This window comes from Eublepharis macularius, chromosome 7 (assembly GCF_028583425.1).
Source record: "Eublepharis macularius isolate TG4126 chromosome 7, MPM_Emac_v1.0, whole genome shotgun sequence".
Lineage (NCBI taxonomy): Eukaryota > Metazoa > Chordata > Lepidosauria > Squamata > Eublepharidae > Eublepharis > Eublepharis macularius.
Genome location: NC_072796.1, coordinates 45,052,836 through 45,079,576, shown reverse-complemented (window position 1 = coordinate 45,079,576; position 26,741 = coordinate 45,052,836). Strand labels below are relative to the sequence as shown.

Here is a 26,741-nt window from a genome sequence, read left to right as displayed (position 1 = left end):
ACAAAAATGCCTTTGGGACAGCTGCTGACAATTTAATATGCTATTCCTTGGCTCGGAATGATCCATGACTCGCACTACATTGGCAGAGCCATGAACTATAAAACCCCAATTTCAAATGTCACTTCTGCCATAAAATCTGTGGATGCAGATCAACTATTTAGTCAACTAAGGATAATTTTTTTTTAAATTATGCATGGTATGTTTGAAGTGGATAGAATTTTTCTCCTCTTCCACAATAGGAACACTCGGAGTCATTTTTGAAATGATTTGTAGTAGATTCGGGCAAAGACGCTCTTCTTGGCACAGCACTACTCATTCATAGAGTTTACTGCTCCAAGAAGTGATGCTTGCCGGCTCCCATGGTTTTAAAAGGGGTGGGGGGGGAGAGAGAGAGATCAATCAATGGAAGATACATCTCCGACTATTAGGCACAGCAGCGAAAAGGACCCCACTTTGCTGATGACGAACAACATGGAAATCTGTCCAAGCTCTGCTTAAGGGCTTTCCAGAAACAGCGGACGAGGCTTTTCGTGAAACCCGAAGACGCGCCTTTCCCAAACAGGCATTCGGAACCCCTCGGGATCGCACCCAGTCCTGTGAGGAAAGCGCAGAGGGCGACGGCAGCCCGGAGGCGGAGCCAAAGCAGGCGCCGCAGAGAAGGCAAAACCATGGCTCGTCCCGGAGGCCAGCGGGTGTTGCTCCTGCGGCGCCTCCTCTCCCAGCTCTCCCAGTCAGCCCAGTGGGACACGCTGAGGGCAAGCAAAATTGCCGCTTCCTACAGGTAAGTCCCGACTCGAAGGGGCAGCAGCGAGCGCGGCGCTCGAAATCGCTTACTAGGAGGGCGAGGGTGGCCGACGCAGTGCCGCGCATGCGAAGTTGGCGGCCTGAGAGAATGGGGAGGGGGAATCAGTGGAGAATTGCGTGGGGGGAGGCGCTAGTCGCGCTTGGGGATTGTTTGCGCTGCTTGTGGGTGAGGGCAGGGAAACGGGGGTCTTTCCGATCTCTGAGGGAGACCGCGGGGTCGATTTGATCAAGGTGCCAAAGCCAAAACAGACCAGTTAATTTCCTGGACGCAGAAATACTTCTAAGACTTCTGAGCGTATACTGAGGGATTTGAGTTCATGGCACCTGAAAGAGTCCAGTAGCACCTTTAAGACTAACCAATTTTATTGTAGCATAAGCTTTCGAGAATCACGTTCTCTTCGTCAGATGCATGGAGGACAGAAGGAAACTGGTCAAATATAGAGGAGGAGAGGGGAGGGAGGAGGAGGAGAGGGGGGATGTAAACAACTCCTTTGATATGGAGATGCAGACAGCTCCTTTTGGTGTGGGGATCAGTTTGCTTGTGTAAAGGTTCAAAGGAGTTTGCCGTGTTAGTCTGTAGTAGCAAAATTTTGATTTTGCTACTACAGACTAACACTGCTAACTCCTCTGGATCTATGACCATGGCACCTGAGAAACCAACAAGATTTTCAGGGTCAGAGTTCCCTTCCTCAGATCCAAGGAGTGGAGATCTCTTGAGTTTTTATATCCCAGACAGGAGATGGCGGTGAAGCAAAGAAAGAGAGTCAGGATGTAAAGGAACAATGCGGCTTGATTACAGCAGAAATGAGTATCTGTAACTATCAGAATCCGAGGTCTCTATTCAGCCCCAGGGGCTCCATTGTTCTGAACTTGTAAATGAACTCAACTTCAATGATCATACCTTGTAATCCGCCCTTGAACTTTCTTTGTTTGAGGAATAGGTTATCAGCGGAACGTCCTGGAAGAATAAAATGTTCTCCCACCGTTTTTTGAGTGTTGTGATTTTTGATGTCAGATTTATGTCCATTTATTCTTTTCATTAGAGACTGACCTGTTTAGCGTGTGGAAGGACGTTGCTGGCACTTGATCGCATCTATTACATTGGAAGATGAACAAGTGAATGAACCGGAGATGATGTAACTGGTGTCATTAGATCCAGTTATTGTGTTGTAGTAAATATGGGAAGAGTTGCCATCTTGGTTTGTTACAGACTCTGGTCTCAGAATCGTGTCTGCATTGGGAAGTACATTATTGTGAGCATGAAGTTGTTTAATATTAGGGGCTGTGTGGGAGAGAAGTGTATTGGGAGTTCTGGTTCTGGCTTGATAGCGCAGGACGTTCATACCCTGTGTTCTGCTTATTTTAACTTCTAGAGGCATTTAAACATCATTTTTTCCCTTTTTCTCTCCTTATTCTCTGCCTAATTTTCTTTATTTTGTAGCTCTTATTTCCAAGTAGCTATGTAGACTTGATTTTAGCCCCCCACCACCACCACACACACACATCTATATTAGTAGAGAGGGAATGGAATTTTTTTAAAAAAAATAATTAAAAATCAGGGGTTTGTTAGGACTTCAGAGGGTTATGGTGATTTTTTTGTTTATATTGCTTTCATTCTGACTTATGCCTTCTTAATCGTTTAATTAATGGTATGCACGCTGGTTTATGTTTTAACTATTGTTGTTTAAGGGAAGCTGCTTTGATTTCCTTTGGCTATTTTATTTTATCCTATCTTACTTTACTTGTTATTTAAAGTGAGATTGCTTTTAGGAAAACAGTTTTAGGAGCAGGCTTTGCACACTCTGGAACAACTAGTAAATTATTTACGTTGCTGATATCAGCTCACTTTTACTGGCTAGGTGATTAAGTTTGGATTGGGTTTGCCCCTGCTTGATCGTTTGCTGGCTTCTATATCACTAGCAGACTTTGCACACTCTAGAACAACTCGTAAATTATTTGTGTTGCTGATGTCAGCTTACTTTTACTGGCTAGATGATTAAGTTTGGACTGGGTTCATCCCTGCTTGTTGGTTTGCTAGCTTCTATATCAGCTGTGCAGGCTTTTAACTTGAAAGCGGTTCCCCTAGTACATTACAGTTCAGCTATTTGCATTAAAGCTGTATCCAAAAATATTGATCGGCCCCTTGCTCAGTTTCTAAGAAAACTGTTAAATGTACTGTGTTGTGTCTCAAATGTTGCACTGCAGGCAGCATTTGGCCAAACATCTTTCGAAGCAAAAGTGTGGCTCTCTGCCCTCAAATTGAGATGAACATTGTTTTTTGCTGGGGGCTGCCTTGGAACATGATACTTTCAAATTAGTTTGGATGAAAACTTTGGATAAGAAACTGCCACTAGTTGGTAGGACAACTAAACTTATTTCTGAGAAGGTTAAATCAAAAGCTTTCTCTGTGATTGAAAAGCGCATTCTAGAAATCAACCATGGACGTTTGACAGAGAGAGCTTTTTGTATCTGCTCTCACTTGTCTTTTGGCATTACTCTTCAGAAATCTTTACCTCCGTATATGTATTATTTGACTATTCCACCACACTATTGTAAAGTTTTTAATTTGTGAGATTGAATATTATACTTTCTATGGCCTTAGAAGGAAGATTTTTAAATAGGCTTTAATCTGATAGAATCTGCCCTTGCAGTCTTAAGAGGATTTGACACATGTCCTGCTTGAATGCCATTTGTATGAGAATATCAGGTACTGTTATTATTAAGCCACTTATTACTGATCATTCACCCCCTACACCTGGGAAACACTGTTTATCTGCTTAGAGATAACGATCCTCAGATTACTTTGGCAGTAGCAACATTTGCTTCAGTCCTTCTATCCCTTGAGTCCAAAAGATGATGAACCAAGGACTTCCTGCTGCTGAAGAAATTTTTAATCAATGCACTTCTAATGGAATAAAAGGAGAGGATTTAATTTCATTTCTTTATTTATGGTCACTTAACCAATCATGTAAAAGGGAAGGAAAGAGGAAGAGTATCCTTGTCTAGCATAGGCTGCAAGTTGTTAATGATGGCTTGAACTCGTTTGAACTAAGAGTTGTATGTGACTGCTGGTGGAGTTCTGTTTTTGTTTATTTACATTATTTACATTATTTATTTACATTATCTTATTTATTTACATTATTTATAGTCCACTTTTCTCACTGAGACCCAAGGCAGATTACACAGTGTGAGTTAGAAAAGTCAATTTCAAGGACTTTTCAATAAACGATACTCTATAAATGCAAATTTGCAAAGATTTAAAACCAGCAAAAATCTAATACAGAGTGAAAGAAACAGAGTGAAAACAATTCTAAGACTGATACATTAAACAACATTTAAAAACATAGAACTATCCGGCAGGATCAAACCCCCACAGTTGCACATGGTCCCTATCCCTTTACTAATGCATCCCTCTGAGACCAGTTCCTTACAGTACAGCCCTCCTATCTGAATAAAAAAGTCCTTTTAAATAATTCAGTTTTGCACTGTTTGTGTAAAACCAGGAGAGTGGGAGCTTTCCTGACCTCTTCAGGTAGGCTGTTCCATAAGCTGGGGGCCACCACAGAGAATGCATGTCTACGGGAGCTGTTGATTTTTGCCAATTAGCGGGTTATCCCTTGCTATCATTCTGGCTTTGTTAATCTGTTTTCTTACTACATCAGGTGGGTATTTTAATTCCAGAAATGTCTGTTGTAGATCCTGCAGGTGAGAATCTCTGTCAGAGGGAGTGGAACAGATGCAGCTGTAGCGTAGAGCTTGGTGGATTGTTTGGTGTGTTTAGGATGGTGCCTGGAAGTGTGTAGATATGTTTGCTGGTCAGTATGTTTCCTGTATAAGGTGGTTCTTAAGTTTTCATCATGACTCTCAAAAGCTCATACTCTGAAAATCATTTTGGTCTCTTAGGTGCCGCTGGACTCAAATCTTACCTCAGATAAATACCTGACTTTTACTAACCACAAACCTTCAGAATTATGAGCCCTTAATCCCCAAAGGGCTTTGAGAATCCCTTCTTAGTTATTTTCAGCATCTATGGTTAGCCTTAGGCCTAACTTGTATCCCAAACCATAAAATGGACACAAAATGGAAGTGTGTAGAATTTGGCCTTTTTCTGGTGGAGTAGTTCCCTGCACTACATTTTAAAACTGAAAGGTTGGCTTATGCCTTTAGCTGGAATAACTCCTGAGCTCCTATGTGCTCCCTTCTTACTCCTCTGGAGAGCAGCCAGCTGCCACATACTACTAATAGCTGTACATGCCACTGTGATTTCACTATAATAAACTACAACACTGAATAATTTTCTTCGGTGGGGGGAATGTTTCTTCTAGCACTGCAGTGACCTCAGGTAAAGTTGAAGTGAATGGTATCCACCTGCACTATCAGCAGACAGGAGACGGAAATCATGCTGTTCTGCTTCTTCCTGGAATGTTAGGTTTGGACTTCTTTGAACTTTGTACAGCTTATCATTGATGTTCTTTCTTTTTTTCTTTCTTCCTTGAACCAGAATGCATACAAGAACAGGACTTATTCATACAATTCCCAGAAGTTTCTTACAACATGTCTACTCATTTGAATAGTATTGTAGGGAACTAACTGGGTAGGTCCATCAAAGGCTACTAGCCATTGTGAGTAAAGGTAACTTCCTACAGTTGTCAGCATGAGACTGGTAACCAGCACAAGATTCACTGGTGGGAGGACCGTCCTCACCAGAGAATTACTGACATCACTGTGATGATGTCACTTCTGGCATGCATGGAAGTGACATCATCATGGTGCCACCAATGGCTTCCATTCTCCCTCATTTTTCTCCTGCTACTCAGCTGAGCAGAAGTAACTGTTGCTGATTGGGGGCAGGATATCTCCTGCCGAAGTGGGAGACCTAGCATCACTAGAACCTCCATATTCAGTGCTAGGAAGCAACATCAGGAGAGGACCTTGGGCTCTATTCCCTTTTCATTTGGCCCTCCAGGGCAACTAGCTGGCCACTGTGTGAAACAGAATGCCGGACTAGATGGATCCAGCAAGCCTCTTCTTATGTTCTTAACTCTTCATATTTATTGCTAAATTGTACTTTATATTTATTTGAAATGTAAAGGGATTTTTTTAAGAAATGAAAAAGGGTTGTGAGAGGCATCATTTCCTGGGGTGGACAGAAACATTAAATTTTCTACCGCTGTCTCTGATCAAACAGGTTTCCAGGTTTGGAAATAATTTTTAAAAACTGTACAAATCATGTTTATTTAAGGTAATATTGGGATGATGAGACCACCACAAGCAACAATCTTCCAAACTGCCTTCAAATTTCTATAAAACTATTATTTGTCTTTTTTTCACAGTGCCAGGAATTTAAATATACTACTTTGTTTATTATAGGGTCCATTTTATAGGCACTCATTGATGTCACACACTGTGAAAGCAGTGAATGATTACATGTTAGGCAGCACTACTGCTTAGGAGGCCATTTTAGGAGGCCATCGTTCCATGCTTGTTCATTAAAAGTACTAGACATTAAAAGTACTAGCCGCCTCTCCCAGTGTACAGCATAGAATTGCATTCACAGGACCAATCAGCAGCAGCCTTCATTTGGTATAATTAATTCCTACTACCATAGTATGAATTTTTAATTTTTTTACATTGTATCTCAAACTATTTATTTACTATTACATATAAAAAATGTAAATAAAATAAAAAATAAAATTGTATACCACCCTCCTTTTGTGAAGCTCAGGGTGGTATAAAGGGGTCATCCTTGTTTTTCCTCATCTCGGTGAGGTAGGTTACATTGAGAGATAAGCTAGGTTTCTCTAATCTATGTTACCATGATCCTAGTCTGACACTCTAAACCGCTACATTGCAGTTTTCTAAGACATTAAAAGTGGCCGTGTTTATGATGTTTCTGTGCAAGCTGAGTCCTAATTTTCATACCAATTGCAACAACTTTTGAAATGGCTTTGGATGCGCAGTTACTAGGTCAAATTAAGGCTTTTGAGTGTGGATGGAGAGCTCTGAATCATGTTTACAATGGCTATTTCCATCACTCTCTACTGATGGATATTAAATTTAATAAACGAACACACAAACAGTAGGGATCAAAGATGTCATCTATCACTTGTAAGTAATGAAATTTACTTTTCAGGTGTGTATAATTTGTATGTGTAGTTGGGATGTAAAATTTCTGGAAACACACAGACACAAACAAATGTGGGGAAAATTACACTATTAAAGTTGTAAAACATATTTAGGTTTGATTTTAAAAGAAAGTATTGTGCATATTTCAGTTTTTTCTCACATGTTTCTTTCTGGGAAATATGTCCCCCTCCCCCACAATGGCTTCAAAATTTTCAGAAACTTGACATACCTAGATCCAATGCCAAAAAGGTGTTTGACACTAATGATACTGTTTAAATCAATCTAAATTTTTCCTTAAATCAGAGAATGAATGGATTTCTGTTACTCCCAGCTTCTTGGTACTGTCTTCAATAAATAATATCAAAATAAAATACTTTTTCTTCAATTGTCTTTTAAACAAACTTTTAAAAAACAGGGAAGTAAATTGTCATTTGACTGCGACTTTTTATATGGCCTATTTTCCATTTGTTAAAGATGAATAATTTATAAACATAATCTTCACAATAGATTACATTTTATGCTAATATTAAATCACTTTCAGAGTAGTATAATAATGGGTTAAAACAACCCTGACCTTTAAAGTACTTTATATAAATGACCTTTTAAGAAATGCTTTTGTGACCAAGCAGTAGTTAGAATTACTATGATATGTGGGAAAGCATTTCCCTGATCAAAGGTAGTCACATAGTATTAATTACCCATTGTAAGCCAGTGTTAATTCCCTGTAAGGGAATGCCTGTGACAGTGGCCTGTGGCCACAGTATTGTGTCAGGGCTAGAATTCCTTCAGCTGAGAAGATTCTTTAATGTAATTATTTGGTATTGCCTGTAAAATACCCTGACCTAGATAGCCCAGGTGAGCCTGATCTTGTCAGATCTCAGAAGCTAAGCAGGGTTGGCCTTGGTTAGTAATTGGATGGGAGATCCCCAACGTTGACCAGGGTTTCAGAACCAGGCAATGGCAAACCACCTCTGTTAGTCTCTTGCCATGAAAACCACGCCAGTGGTTGTCATAAGTCAGCTATGACTTGATGGCATTCTCCACCACTTCCTCTTGTAAAACAAAATCAAAAAGAGTCCAGTAGCACCTTTAAGACTAACCAACTTTATTGTAGCATAAGCTTTCGAGAATCACAGTTCTCTTCGTCAGATGCATGGAGGGCAAGAAGAAACTGGTCAGATATATAGGTGGAGAGGGGAGGGCCATTTGGACACAAATTTGACATTTAAAATGGCAACATCCAGAAACCAGTGGGAGAACACTTCAATCTACCAGGACATTCCATCAAGGACTTAAAGGTCACTGTAGTTCAACAGAAACCTTTCAAAAACAAAATCCAACGGGAAGCTGCTGAATTGGAATTCATATGTAAATTTGACTCCGTCAAGCTGGGATTGAATAGAGACTATGAATGGTTATCTCATTATCAGAAGTAACTGACTTCCTTAACAGAAGCAAACTGATCTCCATATCAGAAGCTACTGTTTGCATCTACTCCGCCCTCCCCTCTCCACCTATATATCTGACCAGTTTCTTCTTGCCCTCCATGCATCTGATGAAGAGAACTGTGATTCTCGAAAGCTTATGCTACAGTAAAGTTGGTTAGTCTTAAAGGTGCTACTGGACTCTTTTCTATTTTGCTACTACAGATTAACACGGCTAACTCCTCTGCATCTTGTAAAACAGTGTGTTAATCTTATAGTGTATATAACTATTTACTCAGATACAATTATCTTGCAATATATATAGGAAGTGGCCAGACTGATTTTGGACCACAGTTGAAATCTATGAACAAGCAGCTCTTCACAGTCGTAGCCTGGGACCCTCGGGGATATGGAAAGTCTATCCCTCCAGTTCGAGAATTTCCTCCAAATTTTTTTGAAATAGATGCAAAGGATGCTGTTGACTTGATGCAGGTAAATCTCTTCTGCAATAAAGAACTGATCTTTTGAAACAGGCTTCTGAATGGATATCTTCTTTCTGTGCCTGAAGGGGATAGATCACAAAGTAAGAATTAAATCTGAGTCCAGTAGCACCTTAAAGACAAACAGAATTTTCTAGGATATAAACTTTAATGAGTCAGATGATGAAGTGAGTTTTGATTCACAAAAGCTCATATCCTAGAAAATGTTGTTGCTATTTAGGGTGCTACTAGACTTGAATTTTGTTCTACTATTACAGACTAATGTGGTTTCTCACCTGAAACTTGTTGTGGTAAGAATGGTGGCCAAGTTGCCCTTCCGCCTCTTTTCATATGAATGAGTTTCATTGGCATGTATAGCTTGAATTTGCTATGGTCATTCCTCAAGGACCCAACCAATAACCCTATATTTTTAGCCTTAAAACCTAAGGGGCAGTATTCAACTCTTCCCCACCCCGTCTATATTTCTGAGCCAGCACAAAGTTATGCATATGGTATATGGGAAAGGTATGTGTATGGGATAGGATCCCCACCGTTGTGTCTCACCATTTTCTGGTGTTGGAGGCCTTTTTGTAGTTTCCACACAAGGACACAACAGGCTTGCTGCACCCCAAAGCTGCTTGCATAAGATACTCATACAGCAAAATTAAGGACGAGAACTGTGTTAGTAGGAAAGGATGGATCGTGCAACTATCTGATTTTTATAAATGGTCTTGTCGGGTATGATCTGGAAATAGGAGGCGGGCTACAATCTCAGTAAACTCAGTGGGCACAGTATGGCCAAACTTAAGCACTTTTAAGTCCCTTTGATTTCAGTGGGGAGAACATCGCTCCTGAAGAAACATTTGACTTCAAGTAAAACCATTCAGTGGTTCAATCCGGTTTATTTTTCCGTTCTGTTTTGCTGTCCCAAACAAGACATTGAAGTTTCAGAAGTTCTCTCTGCTAGGATGGAGTGATGGTGGAATAACAGCACTCATTGTTGCAGCAAAATATCCACATCTTATCAACAAAATCGTGGTTTGGGGAGCCAATGCCTCTGTTACAGAAGAGGATGTGAAACTTTATAATGGTAAGTATCAGAAGAATGAAGGCAGTGCATAGCGAAACTCAGATCCTTGGTCGTCTTTTCTAAACAACCAGAAACATTTCAGAAATTGAAGTAACGTGAACTAGAATAATCATGATTTTTCATACACATCGGAAAAGTGTTACTTTTTACTTTGTGTTAATAGACAAATGTGCTGTGAGAAAGAGTATTCCACTGTACTTACAATCTAATGCTCTATCAAAAGTAGACTCATATTTATTACACTATTTAAACAGATCTGCAAAATGTAGAATACTTATTTGATATTAAAATGCTGAGGTGGGCATTTTACAAAACACTGGGAAAGGCATTAATGGGCAGATTCTGTTAATTTACATAGCTATCCGAGATGTTTCCAAATGGAGTGAAAGAGCCAGAAAGCCAATGGAAGAATTATATGGATATGAATACTTTTCAAAGACCTGTGAAGCCTGGGTGGATGGAATCTCTCAATTTATGCACATCACCAATGGTAAGAAATCACACAGCATGCAATTGGGCCAGCAGTGATGGGGTTTTATTTTACTTGTCCAAAAGAGCTTTAACAGTTCAATCCTAAGCGGAATTACCCCAGTCTAAGCCCACTGAAACCAATGGAGTAATTCATTTTAGAATTGCATTGTACATGTTCATCATATTTCCTCCTCATGGAATTGCCAGGGTTTTTTTTTTCCAATAGAGATGAAAGGGCAACAAAATAGCAAATGAAGTTCAATGTAATGATGCATGTTGGGACATTTGTTTAAACTTATTTTTCATTTAACAATATAAATAAAAAGAACAGAAAAACTGCTGTAAATATCCACTTCTCTCCCTCCACCCATTATGTTCCTTGTTCACATCACAAATAAAAGGACAGTTTTAACTTACTTTATATATAAATTGATGAGGTCTGAACTGACTACAACTAAAGGCTTAACCAGATGTAACATTTACTTTATGTGTACATACAGACAGTTATAACTGTTGTGTCTCTCTGGTTAGACTCAGAGAGAGAGAGAGAGAGAGAGAGAGAGAGAGAAGAGGGGTTTAGCAGACTCAGGGGCCAAGATTAGAGGGGAGGGGCAGAGTAGCCAAGTTCTACCAGGATATGTGTGGCAACAGAGGAAACAAAGGCAGTGGACAACAGCCCCAGTAAGTTCACTCTCCTCCATTATTCCATCACTCTCACAGCTTGTGAAGAGAACTCACCTTGGCTATGTTCCTGAAGGAATATCTACTGAGGGCAAAACTAGACAGAGGGAGGGAACCACAACTATAAAATAACTCTTTCTGGTCAAAGAGAGTCGAACGGCCCTAGGGCCAGGAACCACCAACAGGCCCTGAGTTGCAGTTCACAGGGCACGAGGAGGGAGGGGGGTTATACCAGGAAAGGTGGTACCATAGGTTTGAGGATCTCAGACCATTAAGGGCTTTAAAGGTTAAACCCAACATTTTGATTTTAATTCAGAAATCTATTGGAAGCCAGTGCAGCTGCTTCAAAATCAAAGTGATATGAGCTGACCATTGCATGCTGGTCAGTAGTCTGGCAGCTGCATTCTGTACTTGCAGTCTATGTACAGTGTTCATGGGCAGCCCCATGTAGAGTGCATTGCAGTAATCTAAGCTAGATGTTACCAGGGCATGCACTATAGTGGCATGACCTCTCCTGCCTAGGAAAGGTAAGAGTGGCTCACCAGCCAAAACTGGTGCCATAGCTGCCACCTGTTTTTCAACTGGAGGTCCAGGTCCAGGAGCACCCCCCTCAAGCTACAAAGTTGCTCTTTTAGATTAAGAACAACCCCATCCAGAGCAAGAGGTAACCCATTTCTTGGGTCACACCTTACCCACACCAGTAACACTCTATTTTGTACCACTCCCGTCCTATAGTCACTCCGTACCTATCAGTTAGCGTGCTCAATTCAAGGTATTGGTTATTACATACAAAGCTTTTCATGGCCTTGGCCCGGCATACCTACAGAACCGCCTCTCTCCCTATGCCCCTCCACCACAGCTTCACTCATCTGAACAGGGCCTCTTGCAGGTGCCAGCCTGCACATGGGTGAAATCAACAGTAGACCATACATGGGCATTCTTTGTGGTGGCCCCTACCCTATGGAATGGCCTGCCTGAGGAGGTCAGGAAAGCCCCCACTCTCCTAGCTTTCTGCAAACAATGCAAAACCAAATTATTCAAAAAGGATTTTTACTCAGGAGGGAATTATTGTAGGGAGGGGGGGTCTCAGATGCTTCGCTAATGAGTTAGGGATCATAGACTTCACCACTATGTTGCCTTACCTACTACCTGTTGTCTTAAATACGTGCTCCTATGAGCTACTTGTGCTTCATATGGTCTAATGTCAGTTCTAGAATTGATTATATTCTGTTTCAGCAATTCTTCAACTCTGTATTGGAACCTCGCTAATGCTATGTCTTTGTAAAAGACATTAATGCTAATGTCTTTGTAAAATCCTATGACATTGTTTATGGAAATGTCCTTGATACTGATTGTTCTCATCTCACACTATGTAATCCGCCTTGAGTCTCAGTGAGAAAGGCGGACTATAAATAAATAAATAAAAATAAATAAATAAAAAAGCTAGAAACTCAGACATAATGATACATGGATTGTTATGTCATTAAATATAATGATATCAAAAAAAATTGGAAAGCCCTTGTGGCGCATGGGGGAGTGGAAGTAGCCACTGCTGGGGGCATGGGAAAGGGAAACTCTGAAGAAACCTGCTATGTGTAAATGGCATGTGGTGAGAAAGCACTCCCCATCTGTTGTTCAGCTTTGCTTCGTATTCCCTGCCCCCCAGCCCTACACACACACTGTTTTTTTGCATATGAAGATTGGATTGAACGGTAAAGTTTAAAACATGGCATGCTGCCTTAAAGGGGTAAGGAGTGTAAGCCCTGTGAGTAGGAATCTATCACCAGGGGACTGCTTCTCCTGGCCTACCTGCTGCTTCTGACTGTGTTAAGCAGAGCAGACAGTGTGAATCTGACATTGATTCCTGTTTCATCATTTGAAAGTTTATATTCACCAAAAATATTCAATTTACCTGTAATAAATATGAAGCCACACAAATTACCAGCACACAATCTAAAGAAGTAATAGAAATTCAGCCGCAAATGTATCATCATAAGAACATAAAAGCCTGCTAGATCAGATCTAGCCCAGCAGCATCCTGTTTTGCATAGCAGCTGGCCAGTCGCCTCAGAGGGCCAAACAAACAGGGCGTAGAGGTGAGGCCCTCCCTTGCTGCTGTCTCCTAGCACTGGAATTCAGAAGTTTGTTGCTTCTGAATATGGGGGCTCCCAAGTCTCACCTGGGGCCACCCCAGTAACAAGAGGTGCTGTAACATAGTGGTTATGCGAATCAGCACTCGCTGGTTTGAATCCCTCTACTGCCATGAGCTCAGCAGGTGGCCTTGGGTAAGCCACCCCACCTCAGCCCAGCTCCTCAGCTGTATTGTGGGGATAATAATGACGCCGACTTTGTTCACTGCTCTGAGTGGGGCACTGTTCTGTCTAGAGAGTGGTATATAAGCACACCGTTGTTGTTGTAACTATGATTTGAACCCAAAGTATGAAAACTTGGTCAGAAGGGAATCTGGTTAGTAGTGGTGCCATTACAGACATGATGCTACGTTATGGACAAAGCAAACAGTGGGAGGAGGGGAGAAATGCACAAGCCTGCAGCTCATCTCTTAACCATGTTTATGACATTTACAGTGGAAATGAGGTCAAAGAGCCGTCAACAGAATGTTCTCCAGAATTACAGCTATAGTCCAAGTAGGAACTGGAATTTGAAAAGCTCTGAACCCTAAAACAATCTTAGGGCTGCTCAGACCCATACTACTCTTTTAACAGCTTGATGAAAAATCTGGGAGGAAAATGGCATGCTGCCTAATTGCACTGAGGTATTTTTGTTTCCCAGTTCAGTATTACCATCTTAAGTACAAGTTAAGGTTGCTTACTTACACACATCCAGCTTGCAAGTCAATCATTACCAGTTTTAGTTAAAAAGCAATCAACATTCAGAAAAGTTTTCCATTCAAGGACATCCAAAATGCCTTTTCAGTGGCAACTACTTTCCATATGTCAAGGACAGAGAGGCTAACCATGCACTCCTAAGCAGAGAGACATCCTTTTAAGCCCGCTGACTTTGGTGGACTGTGAAACTGTGTAAGTCTGCCTAGGAAGCAAGATCTGGAACACAGCCGCCATTATTCGCTGGTCTTGTTTTAATTTCTTGACTCTCTTTTACAAAAACACCTCTTCAGTGTTGGTGCCCTCCGGGAGCTTCTCACCTATTAGTGTACTGTGATTTTGAAATTTTAATAAGTTTAGCATTCCCCAAAACTCTACATTGTAGTCATAGCATAATTTAAATAAAACCTTGCCAAATCTAATGCTCCTGTTTTGATATATTGAGCTGGAATATCCTTTGATCTCCTCCTTTCGCTGGAGAGTGTTTTATTTATTATTTATTTATGACATTTATAGTCTGCCTTTCTTACTGAGACTCAAGGTGAATTACACAGTTTGAGATTAGTACAATCAGTATCAAGGACATTTCCATAAACAATTTTTGCTGTTCTGACTTTCATACTCCTGTAGTTTTACTACTTGTGTGTAATTTATTTACTTACAAATCAGCATTTAGTTTTTAGCAATAAATTTAGGACTTTGACGTCCACAGACACCACTTAGTGATATCTCAAAAACAAGAGGCGTTCCTGCTCTATACCTTTCAGAGCCCTGTGTAGCAATCTTAAAGAATATAATTATGTAAAGTTTTAAAAATAGCATAATTTATTCAGCTCACAGAATACTGTTTTTCTTGGTGGCTGTTTTGGGTGACCTTGAGTCAGGGTAGTCTTAATGCGCCACCTTGTTAATATTGATTGTGATTCTGTATATTTAGGTTATAGCCCATTCTAAATGCAAAGGCTCAGGGTGGGTAACAAAAGTACCATTATCTCTTTTCAGTAACTTTATTTTTTATCAGGACAACTATAAAAATATTTTAAATTGGAAACAGGATCACACGTCTTCCCCCTTCTGAAAAAAAGTACATCTATCTCAAAACAGCATAAAATTGCATCAAATTCAATTTCCCCAAAGTCTTAAATGAGAAGGGAAAAAAGATTATCAGCTTTTGTTGTTAACCAAAGAGTTGTACTGAATTCTTGGGGCAGGGGGGAGTGGCTACCAGATACTGTAGATTTTGAGGGTGGAAAAGAAATGCCTTGGCTGTGACTGAGCTAGATAGAAGACTGTCATCCAGGAAGTAGGTGTGTACACATACTCAAACTGCTAATCTAAGTTACAATTATTACACTGTATGGAAAATGCCCTCCGTGGAGTTTTGGGATAGGAAAACTGCATTCACTCCCAAAAAAGGAAACAGGAAAGAGGTTCATTGCTTTCAAGTATCCCCCTTTCCGGCAATAGCCATCATAAGTATTTAAGGTTTGGATGTGCAGATGCTTTTAGCAGAGAACAATCAAAGGACCATCTCACACCCTGGCAGGATGTGACACCCAGAAGGGGACAGAGACTGGAGCTGTCAGATGCTAGATTGTTATCTCTTCCTGGGAATAGCAGGGAGAGAACTGCAGGGGGAGGGTAGGTAAACATAGGAAATGCGTCTCCTTGACGTGAGGGGAAAGAGGTCCCTTTTGGTTGGCTCAGTCTGGGGATAACTTACAGGAAGGAGCTCCCAACGCCTGGGCTCCATTTTTTTTAAAATTAGAAGATGCCTTATGCAAATTTAAAGGTGGAAACAAACAGATAACATGACCCAACAATTTAAGATTAAACACAAACCATTATAAACTGTAATATAACAAACACAACTGAAAAACTATTACAGAAAGTTCTTAAAGTTAACTACCACTTGAAAAATCTTAATCTTAGGTTGTAGGTTATATCTCTCTATATATTCAAAAAATGGAAACCATTTCTCATAAAAATTTGTACTATCTGGAAAGTGTTCTGCATTAAAAAGATTGTCATTCACTTTTTCTAAAATGATCCCACCTGAGCTCCATTTTGATGGCCACTATTACCATGTGGAGCTAACCAGCTAAGCAGCCTGAACAGACTCAAGGTAATGAATGACTGATGCAACACTGTTACCTCAAGAGTAAAATAGCCTCCCTTAGCATAATAATAGCCACAGTCTGTTTACAGAAGGGACAGAGAACTGCGTGTATACATTCACTTTGTATTCTTGCGTGATTTGTTTCTGAGCAGAGTATGTGTGTAGACATTTTCTTTGTAATAAATTTCTTATTACTTAGAAAGCTGGAAGTTTGTTCTCCGTAACCACATTAAGGCCCACTCAAATGCATTTCTAAATGGGGAAAGGAGGTGCTTGGTCAGTAATAATTGAGTGAGCTTGGGAGAGTGGCACACCACTGGCTGCTGAGTGTCTTAATCTCTCAGAAGACCTAAAGTGGAATGACGCTTGCAGGTCGGCAGGACCATTCTGGAACACACCCAGAAAGTGCAACCATTTCAGCTCCCTCACAGTGAGGAAGCCAATTGGCACAATCCAGTTAAATGATTGTTACAATGAGGCTTGCTACGAAATCCTTCCCTTCATCCAGCTACATAGCTTTCAGCAACTATGCGATGATGACACCCTCCAATGTTGAAAGCAGGCATCTATATGTAAGCTGACTTATGACCACCCCTGGCAGGGTTTTCATGGCAAGATATTAACAGAGGTGGTTTGCCATTGCCTGCCTCTACAACCCTGGTCTTCATTGGAGGTCTCCCATCCAATTACTAACCAAAGCCAACCCTGCTTAGCTTCTGAGATCTGATGAGATCAGGCTCACCTGGGCTAACCAAGTCAGGGTGTATATTTAAGTAAGAAATAAATACCAACAGCATCAGCGAAAGTAAATTAAATGGTGGGAGGACTAAATTACAAAGAAGGAAATAATGCTTTAAATAACTGAACAAAGAGCTTAAAAGAAGAAAAGCACAATCTTACTAGTAGCTGTTCCAATCAGGGCCCATGGGTTTAGGAGAAATCATAAAGATGCACTTAAATGTAACAAAAATGGCACTTAAGCGGTCATAAGACCACCATATCTACCACATGGGGTCATTCTTCTGTGGCTTCCCCATTGCTGCTGATACATCACAGAGACACTGTCTGATCTGGTAGGGCTAGTCTTATTCTACTTCCATCTGCCTAGATAACATTTAGATTTTAGAATGAAGACTTCAGTTGTTACTCATTATAATACCATTGGTGCACCACAGCCTATGATTTGTATTAGCAAGTAACTCTTCTTGGTTGTAACTTGTAATTTTAGAAAAATCAAGTTAATTTGAAACCTTTAAAACTTCCTCTTCCACAGGTAGTATCTGTCAACATTTACTGCCTCATATTAAATGTCCAACATTAATAATCCATGGAGAGAAAGACCCCCTGGTGCCACGCTTTCACCCTGAGTATCTGCACAAACGTATCAGAGGATCACAGTAAGTTAAATGCTTAATTTCACAATGTTTTAAAACCACTGCAGAGAGGCAATATGCTCTTCATAGCCATTCCTATTTAGCCAGGAATCCATTTTGAGGTCTACTTTCAGGGTCTCTTTTTAGTTGTAATTGGGAAAGAGTAAACCACTGTTGGCTTATGCTTCCTGAATGATCAGTTATAGCTGCTTTCTGAGGTACAATATGTGCCTTCTGGGAAAACTCATATTTGGTATTTGCCTAATAGGTTAACCTGAAGTGCCATTCAAATAGTTCAACCTTTATCCCCGCCCCCTCATTACTAATTTCATTATCAGATATGCAAGAGTATCAGAGAACGTAAGTCTTTAGTACCTTTTCTGCCTTGAGCATAAGTATTAGGGAAGCAAAAGAATAATTTGAAATTTTATACTGCTCGTGTGAAAGTAAAAAATCAGTTTGTGGAGAAAGTTCATCACCCCTAATTGTAACCGAGCAGCCTGCTGTAACTCTGGTGTGCTAATCAGAGTAAGCTGTGTTAAAGAAAGTTTCAGTGTTTTTGCTTGGAGACAGTTTGAATCCACCCAGTTTTTTCACTCCCCCCCCACCCCCAAACACTCCTCCTTGCTGTAGCCTCAATCCTACATGGCTTTCGCCATGCAGATCCCATGATCCTCAGCATAGTGATCCCCAACCCCAGTGCCCCCGGTGGCTTAAGTGGACCTCCCCTATTTAATACCAGCAGAAACTGGTTCCTGCCAATCGTGTAGGTTGGATTCCACAGAATATTTCCACAAGCACAAGGGAAGAGCCAAGCTTACTCTTCACCACCTACCTCTGCTAAATGATTGTACAGTCACAAGACATAACATTAGTGATTTCTTCTGATACAATTTCAAAACTAATTTAAATTCAAAAGATGTTTCTCATACCATTTCTCCATATGCACATTGCTTAGTTAAAATTATATTTGTGTGCTATGTATTGCTACAGCCATTGTGCTACTGCTTGGAGAAGCAGAACTGCACTGAGTTTTCCTTTCGGCTCATACATCACTGGATCCACTCTAGCGAGCTGTTCCCAAGTCTAAGAAAAAGCTCCATAGAACATGCCAGCTTCCAAATCAGCATGCAGATGAGGTCACAGACCTGGTCAAAGCTGCTCTGTTTTTGTACTGAGACACTTTCTGAGCATGCTGCCCCCAGCACTTGGAACAAGGATCTCTGATAACTTTTGTTCCCTCACTTCTGAAGGCCTGGATATATTCACTTACCCTTTTATCAAGTATGAACTTGTAGTTGAAAAGAATTTGTTCTAGGCTACTCCAGACCAGGCATTCCAACCACTATTCAGCAATAATGTCATAATATTTCAAGCAGCTGAACAGAAACCTTGATAGATTGTTGTTGCTGTAGACTACGTCTTCATTGTGACAATGTTGTCAATCATCTGTTTAATTTTGGATCGCACAAAATTTAGTTCACACAACTGTCATGTGCCCCAAGCACTTACTCAACTCTTGTCTTTTTCAGGTTGCATTTCATGCCAGAGGGAAAACACAATCTACACCTACGTTTTGCAGAGGAATTTAACAGAATGGTAGAAAGATTTCTTCTATAGGACACTCACCTAATGTTTAGACATGAGCCTAGTCTTGTTCCTAGTCAGGGTGCCAATATGACTGTGACGTAAGGTTCCAGGAGATTGGGGGAGGGGTATTAAAAGCCTTTGCCTTTTGTTGCCATAGGGCCCAATGAAGTCTTTGTATGCCAACTGGTTTGGCATACATATCTTTGACAAATGAGAATTAAAGTCTGGCATTGACTAAATGGAGCTGCTGTGTTTAAGTACTTCCATGATATGAGCTTCTCACAGGTAGCACACTTGTGTGCCACAAACCTCAAAGAACACACAAAACAGAATAATTCAGAACACATGCCTTTATAGAGTCTTCAACATTAACATCACACAAAATTCATTTGAATGAATTGGAATATGATCGTTACAGAGATCTTGGTGAACTTGCACAGGGCACAAAAAATGCCAACATAAACACAGCCATAGAAAGCATGCGTCATCACGGCCACCTGAATCCTGCCTGCTCTATCAGTATGCCCCCTTCAGGTCTTCAGCCACTTTCCATCTTCCCTTCTTTTCACAAAGCTAGGTCTACTTTTCATTAGGACCACCACCCTTAGAAAGAGAATTCAGACATGATTTTTGAACACAGACCACACTGTTATTTGAAATCAGAAAATCAAGAAATATAACCACTAATGGATGGAAAATAGAACACGCATCACAGCTGGGGAGCAGCTACTTTTTATCAGCTGAAGAGCTGGATTTGCTTTATAAGATCCCCTCTGAAGATGTGCTCCCCGCAGAAGCTGTAGGGGGGAAAAACATCTTTTCATGATGCAAGTGAAGTTGTGGTACTTGCATCATCTGAGGAATCCAAAGCAATTGCCTTTCATTTTAGTATTTGCAATTAAAATGAACACCTAACACATAACTTAGATTGCAAAGATAAACACTTCTACACTGTGCATTGTGGGAACACAAAGGAATGGAAGGCCAAATCACCAAAATAAATGTAATACAGATCTTCTGTAGAGAACCATTATCCTTTCCTCATACTTGCAAAAATTATTTATGGTAGAAGGAGTTGTCTGGAAAACCTATCAAGGATCAAATAAATAATTCTGGGTTTGCCTTTGGATTAGGACCAAGATAGACCATCTTCTCTATAAATAGTTTCAGCAGCTGGTGGAGTATTTTAACTCCATAAACATGCAGGTTACAACCCCACTATCTTGGTTAAAAGACAGCTTTGTTTTATTTGAAGAACTTATTTTACTTGTATGGGATCCATCTTAAACCACTTTGCCAATATTTACAAAGATTTAATTACAACATAGATCAGAGGTCACAAAACTGCTGACTGAGCAACAGTAAAAAAAGCACCAATTAAAAACTGAAGCATGCATCTGTGTAACTGATCAGATCCCTCCTAGACACTTGCACTGAACCTACTCAACCCTAAGCCTCATCCTCCTCTCCTTCCTCTTCAAATTCACCTTGCTCGTCAGCAGTAGCATCTTGATATTGCTGGTATTCAGAGACCAGGTCATTCATATTGCTCTCAGCTTCCGTGAACTCCATTTCATCCATGCCCTCGCCGGTGTACCAGTGCAAGAAGGCCTTGCGCCGGAACATGGCTGTGAACTGCTCAGAGATTCTCTTGAACAACTCCTGGATGGCTGTGCTGTTGCCGATGAATGTGGCAGACATTTTGAGGCCTCGGGGTGGAATGTCACACACGGCCGTCTTCACGTTGTTGGGGATCCATTCCACAAAGTAGCTGCTGTTTTTGTTCTGGACATTGAGCATCTGTTCGTCCACTTCCTTCATGGACATTCTTCCCCGGAAAATGGCAGCCACCGTAAGATAGCGGCCATGGCGCGGGTCGCAGGCGGCCATCATGTTTTTAGAATCAAACATCTGCTGCGTCAGCTCCGGCACCGTCAGGGCACGGTATTGCTGGCTGCCACGGCTAGTGAGGGGAGCAAACCCCGGCATGAAGAAGTGCAGGCGAGGGAAAGGCACCATGTTGACTGCCAGTTTGCGAAGGTCAGCATTCAGTTGGCCAGGAAACCGGAGGCAGGTGGTCACCCCGCTCATGGTGGCAGAGACCAGATGGTTGAGATCCCCATAGGTAGGAGTTGTCAGTTTCAGTGTGCGGAAGCAAATGTCGTACAAAGCCTCATTGTCAATACTGTATGTTTCATCTGTATTCTCCACCAGCTGATGGACAGATAGGGTGGCATTGTATGGTTCAACGACTGTGTCTGAAACCTTGGGAGATGGCATCACACTGAACGTGTTCATGATTCGATCTGGATACTCCTCCCTAATCTTGCTGATGAGGAGTGTTCCCATGCCAGACCCAGTGCCGCCACCCAGAGAGTGGGTCAGCTGGAAGCCCTGCAAGCAGTCGCAGCTCTCCGACTCCTTCCTTACCACGTCCAACACAGAGTCCACTAGCTCAGCTCCCTCTGTATAGTGGCCTTTGGCCCAGTTGTTCCCAGCACCACTCTGGCCTATAGGGAGAAGCAGAAATGCATCACAGTGAGAAGTTTCTCCTTTGTTAGCTCATGGTACTAAACTCTTGTGGTTGAACTAGTGACTCATGAACTTCTTCCCAGACCCAGCCTACGAATTATGATTCTGTTTGCCCTCTAGCAACCAACTTGTCTTGCCTCCACATCATGATATAGCAGTGTTAAAGCACAAGAGTAGACAGGTCCAATCTTGGAAGAAAAATTTCAGTCGGTCCAAAACATCTGAGCCATGACCATGAAGACAAGATTTTAGAAGAGTCAGAGATAGGTCAGCAAGAAGAGATTTTGGGCTGGGCCAGTGAGCATTTGTACTAATGTCACCTTAGCCATATGAACTTGTCTTAAATCAAGATCTATACTGCCTAGTCTAAGTAGCTGCTGCTCCCCAGGGTCTTTTAGAGCTGCTATAGCACAGTGGTTAAGTGGTTCAGTTGAGAATCAGCACTCTACTGGTTCAAATCCCACTATTGCCATGAGCTCTGTAAGTGGCCTCGGGTCAGCCACTCCTCTCAGCCCCAGCTGTATTGTAAGGATAATAACAACATTAACTTGTTCACAGCTCTGAGTGGGGCACTAATCTGTCTAGAAGTGCAGTTGTTGTTGTTATTTCACGTATCTTCGTTCTTTTAATTGGGGATTGAACTTGGGACCTTGAGCCCCCTCTTTCTACTTTGTACGTTTATGCCAATCTGACTCAGTGCTTGCCTACTCCTTCCTTACTTGTAGTTAACATTCACCAGGAGGTTTTGTCAGATGTCTACAGTGGGACAATACCCTGACCTGAATAGTACTTGGATGGGAAACCTCCAAAAAAGACCATGGTTGCACAAGTAGGCAATGGCAAACCTCCTCTGTTGGTCTCTTGCCTTGAAACCCCCAGCCCGCTCTGACTTGACTGCACCACCACCACCACCACCACTACAGCTGAGCAATAGAAATCTTTTTCATTCTAAGCAGCTGCATGTATCGACTACTTGGAATATGTAGGCTTACATTTCTGCACCAGCCATTTACTCAAAGCAAGAACAAAATCTACAGTCATTGAAACAACATTACATACCAAAGACAAAGTTGTCAGGTCTAAAGATTTGGCCAAAAGGTCCAGACCTGACAGAGTCCATTGTGCCGGGTTCCAAATCAACCAGGATTGCACGGGGCACATACTTGTTACCTGCAAGAAGAACAGAAGCTAACTTTACAGACAAAGCAAAACATCTGCTGACACAATCTCAACACTATTTAGAGAAGCGTATTAAATTCCTCTTGATAGAACAGCAAGTTTTTACATTACTTATCTCATGTACAACAAATAGCAGAATGGTAACAGATCTCAGCTGGTAACTGATCTCTTATCCAATGTACTAATTAAAAAAATCACACCATCTCAAAAACAAGTTTCTGCCACCAACTTCAGAATACAGACTTTTATCTTTGGATAAATCTGTGACATCTTTACCAAAAGGTACATTTCCCTAAGCATCGGCAGGTGAACATGTAAACATCAGTGGGAGAGATTTTTCTAAGTAACCTTGTCAATGTCCCCACCGTAAACTGCCAGACCTCTAATTTGGCTATAACAGAAGGAGAGGAAGTGCTTGCCTGAAGGAGTAGGTGGGATTGGATAGTCTGAAAGTTCAACTGAAACTTGGTTGACCCACAAGATTAACAGTGAAGACATTTTATCAAAGGACTTGGAAAAATTTAGATAAAGAAATATTAATGCTACAAGCAGTCTGGTGGGCAATCTCTCAGAGCTATTCTGGGATACTCCAGATGTGAAACAGTGATGGATAAGTCTTTAGGTGAGATTTATATTCATTAGCAGCCCTTGCAAGGATTGTAGCCATAAACTTTTGGCTATCTGTCATAGAGATTCCTATATGATCAAATTAAGTAAGTTACAATCCAAGAAATCAACAGTGTTGGATTTCCTACTCTATCATTACCATTGAAAAATTTAGAGAAGGCCTGGGTATTAGTAAAACAAGGATTTTCAATGTATATTACCAGAATAGGTGTGCTGTGGCATCTTGTATATTTTAAACCTTAGATTTAACTTTCAAGTATGTTAGAAGCGTGAAAATAATTTCAAAATCTTAAACAGTATCAAAACATGGGAGAAATTTTGCATTGTAATGTTTAATAACTATCCATTCCTTGGTCAGTACAAATGAAACCCTTCAAATGTTTAGTTGTGCCCTTTTGGAACAGAAATGACTGTAGACCTGGTGGCATTTTTTAGTTATTCCACATGAATTTCTCCAGTCTTAGCTATGGTACAGGAGCATTCATGTCTGAGCGATATCACTTCTGACATCTAACTGTATATGCATCGCACATATTCCTCGATGGGGAGGGGGGATGTTTCTATCTTGATCAAAACTATAGGATATGTTGCCCTCCCCAGGGCCCATCCTTCTCCCAGTTTTGCTGTGCTAGAACCATTTTTCATGGGGAGCAGTCCATCATACAGGGATATATGAAGTCATTTAGTCAAGACATGAGTTTACCCCTACCAACTATGGATTTGGTATCTGACCGCTTAGAACAGGTACTAGTTTACACAGATACATGCTTCATCCTTTTCGCTACTGAACACCAACTCCATTGCAAAAACATGCAGCAACTGAAACAGAACTTTTAAATAGGAGAAGTCCAACTCCTCATTAAAAGTAGTATATACATGTTGCCCATTAGGTCCAGCCAGGCTAAGAACCACTGAGCCAGTTCTATAATACAATTTTAAAAGTATTGTGGCAAGGAACTGTAGCAACTTCAGTGTGAAAAGGTGCCGAAGATTCTGTTAGTATCAACTCTATCACATGATTCCCAGAATCTTTGAGGAGAGGCCTGGATTGTTAAATTTAGGTCTGGGAAAGGTCCCAATTTTAGGCAACATGGACATGCTTCCAAATGTGTGCTATGGAGAGGAGGAGAAGAGAGACGATGTCAAGAAAATATTGTGTAAAGGTCATGCATCACTGCTGGACTATGGTGGCTACTGTGCAAATATCTGTGAGGCATTTAACAAGCTAAGGAAATCCCTGGGGAGGGCAAAAATCAAGATTCTCTGTTCATCACTTCTTTTGTCACTTTCACTGTGTGAAAGCTCTGCACTGCCTCAGAATAAGCAATGCCTGTATGTTCCTAATCCTAAAGAAATGGATTAAAAATGGACTCCACGTCATCACTCTTCTCATCTATGGTGTCACTCAAGAGCAGAACAAGACCATTAAAGATTGACAGGCCTAGCATTTACCAGCACAAAAAGTGCCATTTTCAACAGGGGAAGAGGCTACAGGCACAGATAGAAAATTTCACATTGTACAGGCATTGGTAAGTCTGCTTTCAATTAGAAAAACTCGGGATCTAAAATAGCTTTCAATATACAGAAATAACAGCAATGTTTTCCAGCTCAACAGCTAGAAGTGTTTCTCCTTAATAAAGGAGAGAATAAATTAATAAAATAAATTAAGCTTAATTTTAAAGGTTTTGAATGCATCCAGTTGGCCAGATGTTTCTTAAAAATCTACACATTTCTGAGCAAACAAGCAAAAATGGCAGAAAAGGCACTGCCTCAGGTGCTATTTGCCTTCTCTCTTCAAGGCCAGACCCACCCAACAGACGACATGGTCCTCATCTGTGAGGGCCCCTCCTTCGTGGGCTGCAACTGCGTCCAGAATTAAGACCCTCTGAAAGAAAGACCTGACTAGTTTCTGCAGGAAAGGGGAAGCCCTCAGAAAAACAAACGAAACGCAGGATTACCAGCAGCCTCGTTGTAGTAGACGTTGATCCTCTCCAGCTGCAGATCGCTGTCGCCGTGGTAGCTGCCGGTGGGGTCGATGCCGTGCTCGTCGCTGATGACCTCCCAGAACTGGAACGGGATTGTGGAGAGCCGTGACCAGCTGCCCTTGAAACGCCGACGCGGCTGACCCAGCGCGGGCTGCCGGTGCCACGCCTCAGCCGCAGTCAGCCGCCATGCCCACCAGCCTACGCGCCAAGGGCACCTTTTCGGAGACGCCGCTCAGAGGCTCCCGGGACAGGCACACCCGCCCCTCCGGGGGCAGCGCTATTGTTCTGGCCCCGCTCAGAGCACGTGGGGACGCGGCCGTCCCTCCGGCCAAAAACCGAGGGGTGGGGGCTCTTATGATCCGCACGCACGCCGCCCTCTTGGGCAGGGCTGCTCCGAGTACAGGTGGCGAGCTCAGCCGAAGGGCGAGGCAGCCGCAGCCTGCCATTAGGATGATAATCGCCGGCTTCCCGCAGCAGCTGCTGAGGGAGTGACTGGGCGGGAACCGAGGCAAGCACGGGAACGAGGCTCATAAAACGATGCCCTCCTCCCAATATGGAGAACGGAGGCCTTTATTGTAAGCGACAAGATGGTGCTGGGCACGGAGGAAGCCGGGGGGGGGGGGACGGGGGGCGGGACGGCGGTGGGATAATAGAGGGGCAGCGTTGGCAGCCATGAGGGGCTTTTGAGGCTAGGCGCAGGGAGCAAAACTGCCACCTGGGCGAGGTGGCAGTCACTGGGCAACTTGCCGCGTGCCGCCTCGCCATCTTTCCCAAGGGATGCTGCTCCATCCCGCCGCCCTGCAACAATGGAGGGACCCCCCCGTCCCCTCCCCTCTTTACCTTAGCTCCGATCTGGTTCCCGCACTGGCCGGCTTGGATGTGCACGATCTCACGCATGGCTGCAACTCCACCGAAAATTTACTCAGCCCTCTGACAGCACGCAGCCCCAATGCCAGCTGCTAGAAAAAGGACGCCGCGCTCCACCCTCCGCTTTTATAGGGAGGTGCGGAGCTCCGCCCCTTCCATTCGTTCCGGGGCGCAGGCTGGCGCCTCTGGAGGGGCGGGGCTAAAGGAGAGCTGCAGCTTCATTGTTTCTTGCGAGAAGGAGGAAGAATTATTTACCCCCCCCCTCCCGTTTTTCAGTCCTCCTTCTTCTTACGGTGAGGGAGAGGTCGTGTTAAAAGAACACCTGTTTTGCATACGGAAGAGCTTCCCTTCAGCTGAAGGACAGCAGGTGACAAGAAAGATCTCCCTCTCTGCCTGACATAAGAGTAGGTGGCATTGAGATGTGACGGGATGTATAAGGTAGCAACATTGTACAGTTTTGCAACAGAGGCTGTTGAGATGCTTGCTTACCTAATAAAGATGTCCTCTACTTTGGCACAAAAGTAGCAGGAATGACATAGCCTAATCCATTG

The 26,741-nt window shown here is 42.1% G+C and overlaps 2 protein-coding genes across 2 annotated transcripts; one reads left to right on the top strand and one right to left on the bottom strand.

Moving 5' to 3' along the window:
- The first annotated feature begins 645 nt into the window (after window positions 1–645).
- Window positions 646–19,239, top strand: BPHL (biphenyl hydrolase like). The gene is made up of 7 exons (XM_054985736.1): window positions 646–781; window positions 5,130–5,233; window positions 8,680–8,846; window positions 9,770–9,923; window positions 10,282–10,413; window positions 17,311–17,434; window positions 18,943–19,239. Exons 1-7 carry the CDS (start codon window positions 669–671, stop codon window positions 19,028–19,030), a joined length of 882 nt encoding a protein of 293 aa, XP_054841711.1. The 5' UTR covers window positions 646–668; the 3' UTR covers window positions 19,031–19,239.
- A 96-nt stretch (window positions 19,240–19,335) lies between these two features.
- On the bottom strand, window positions 19,336–26,285 carry LOC129333408 (tubulin beta-1 chain). Its single transcript, XM_054985038.1, has 4 exons — window positions 26,164–26,285; window positions 25,297–25,405; window positions 22,592–22,702; window positions 19,336–21,510 (listed from the first exon to the last, which is right to left on the bottom strand). The coding sequence occupies exons 1-4, from the start codon at window positions 26,218–26,220 to the stop codon at window positions 20,450–20,452; spliced, it is 1,338 nt and encodes a 445-aa protein (XP_054841013.1). The 5' UTR covers window positions 26,221–26,285; the 3' UTR covers window positions 19,336–20,449.
- Window positions 26,286–26,741: the final 456 nt, after the last annotated feature.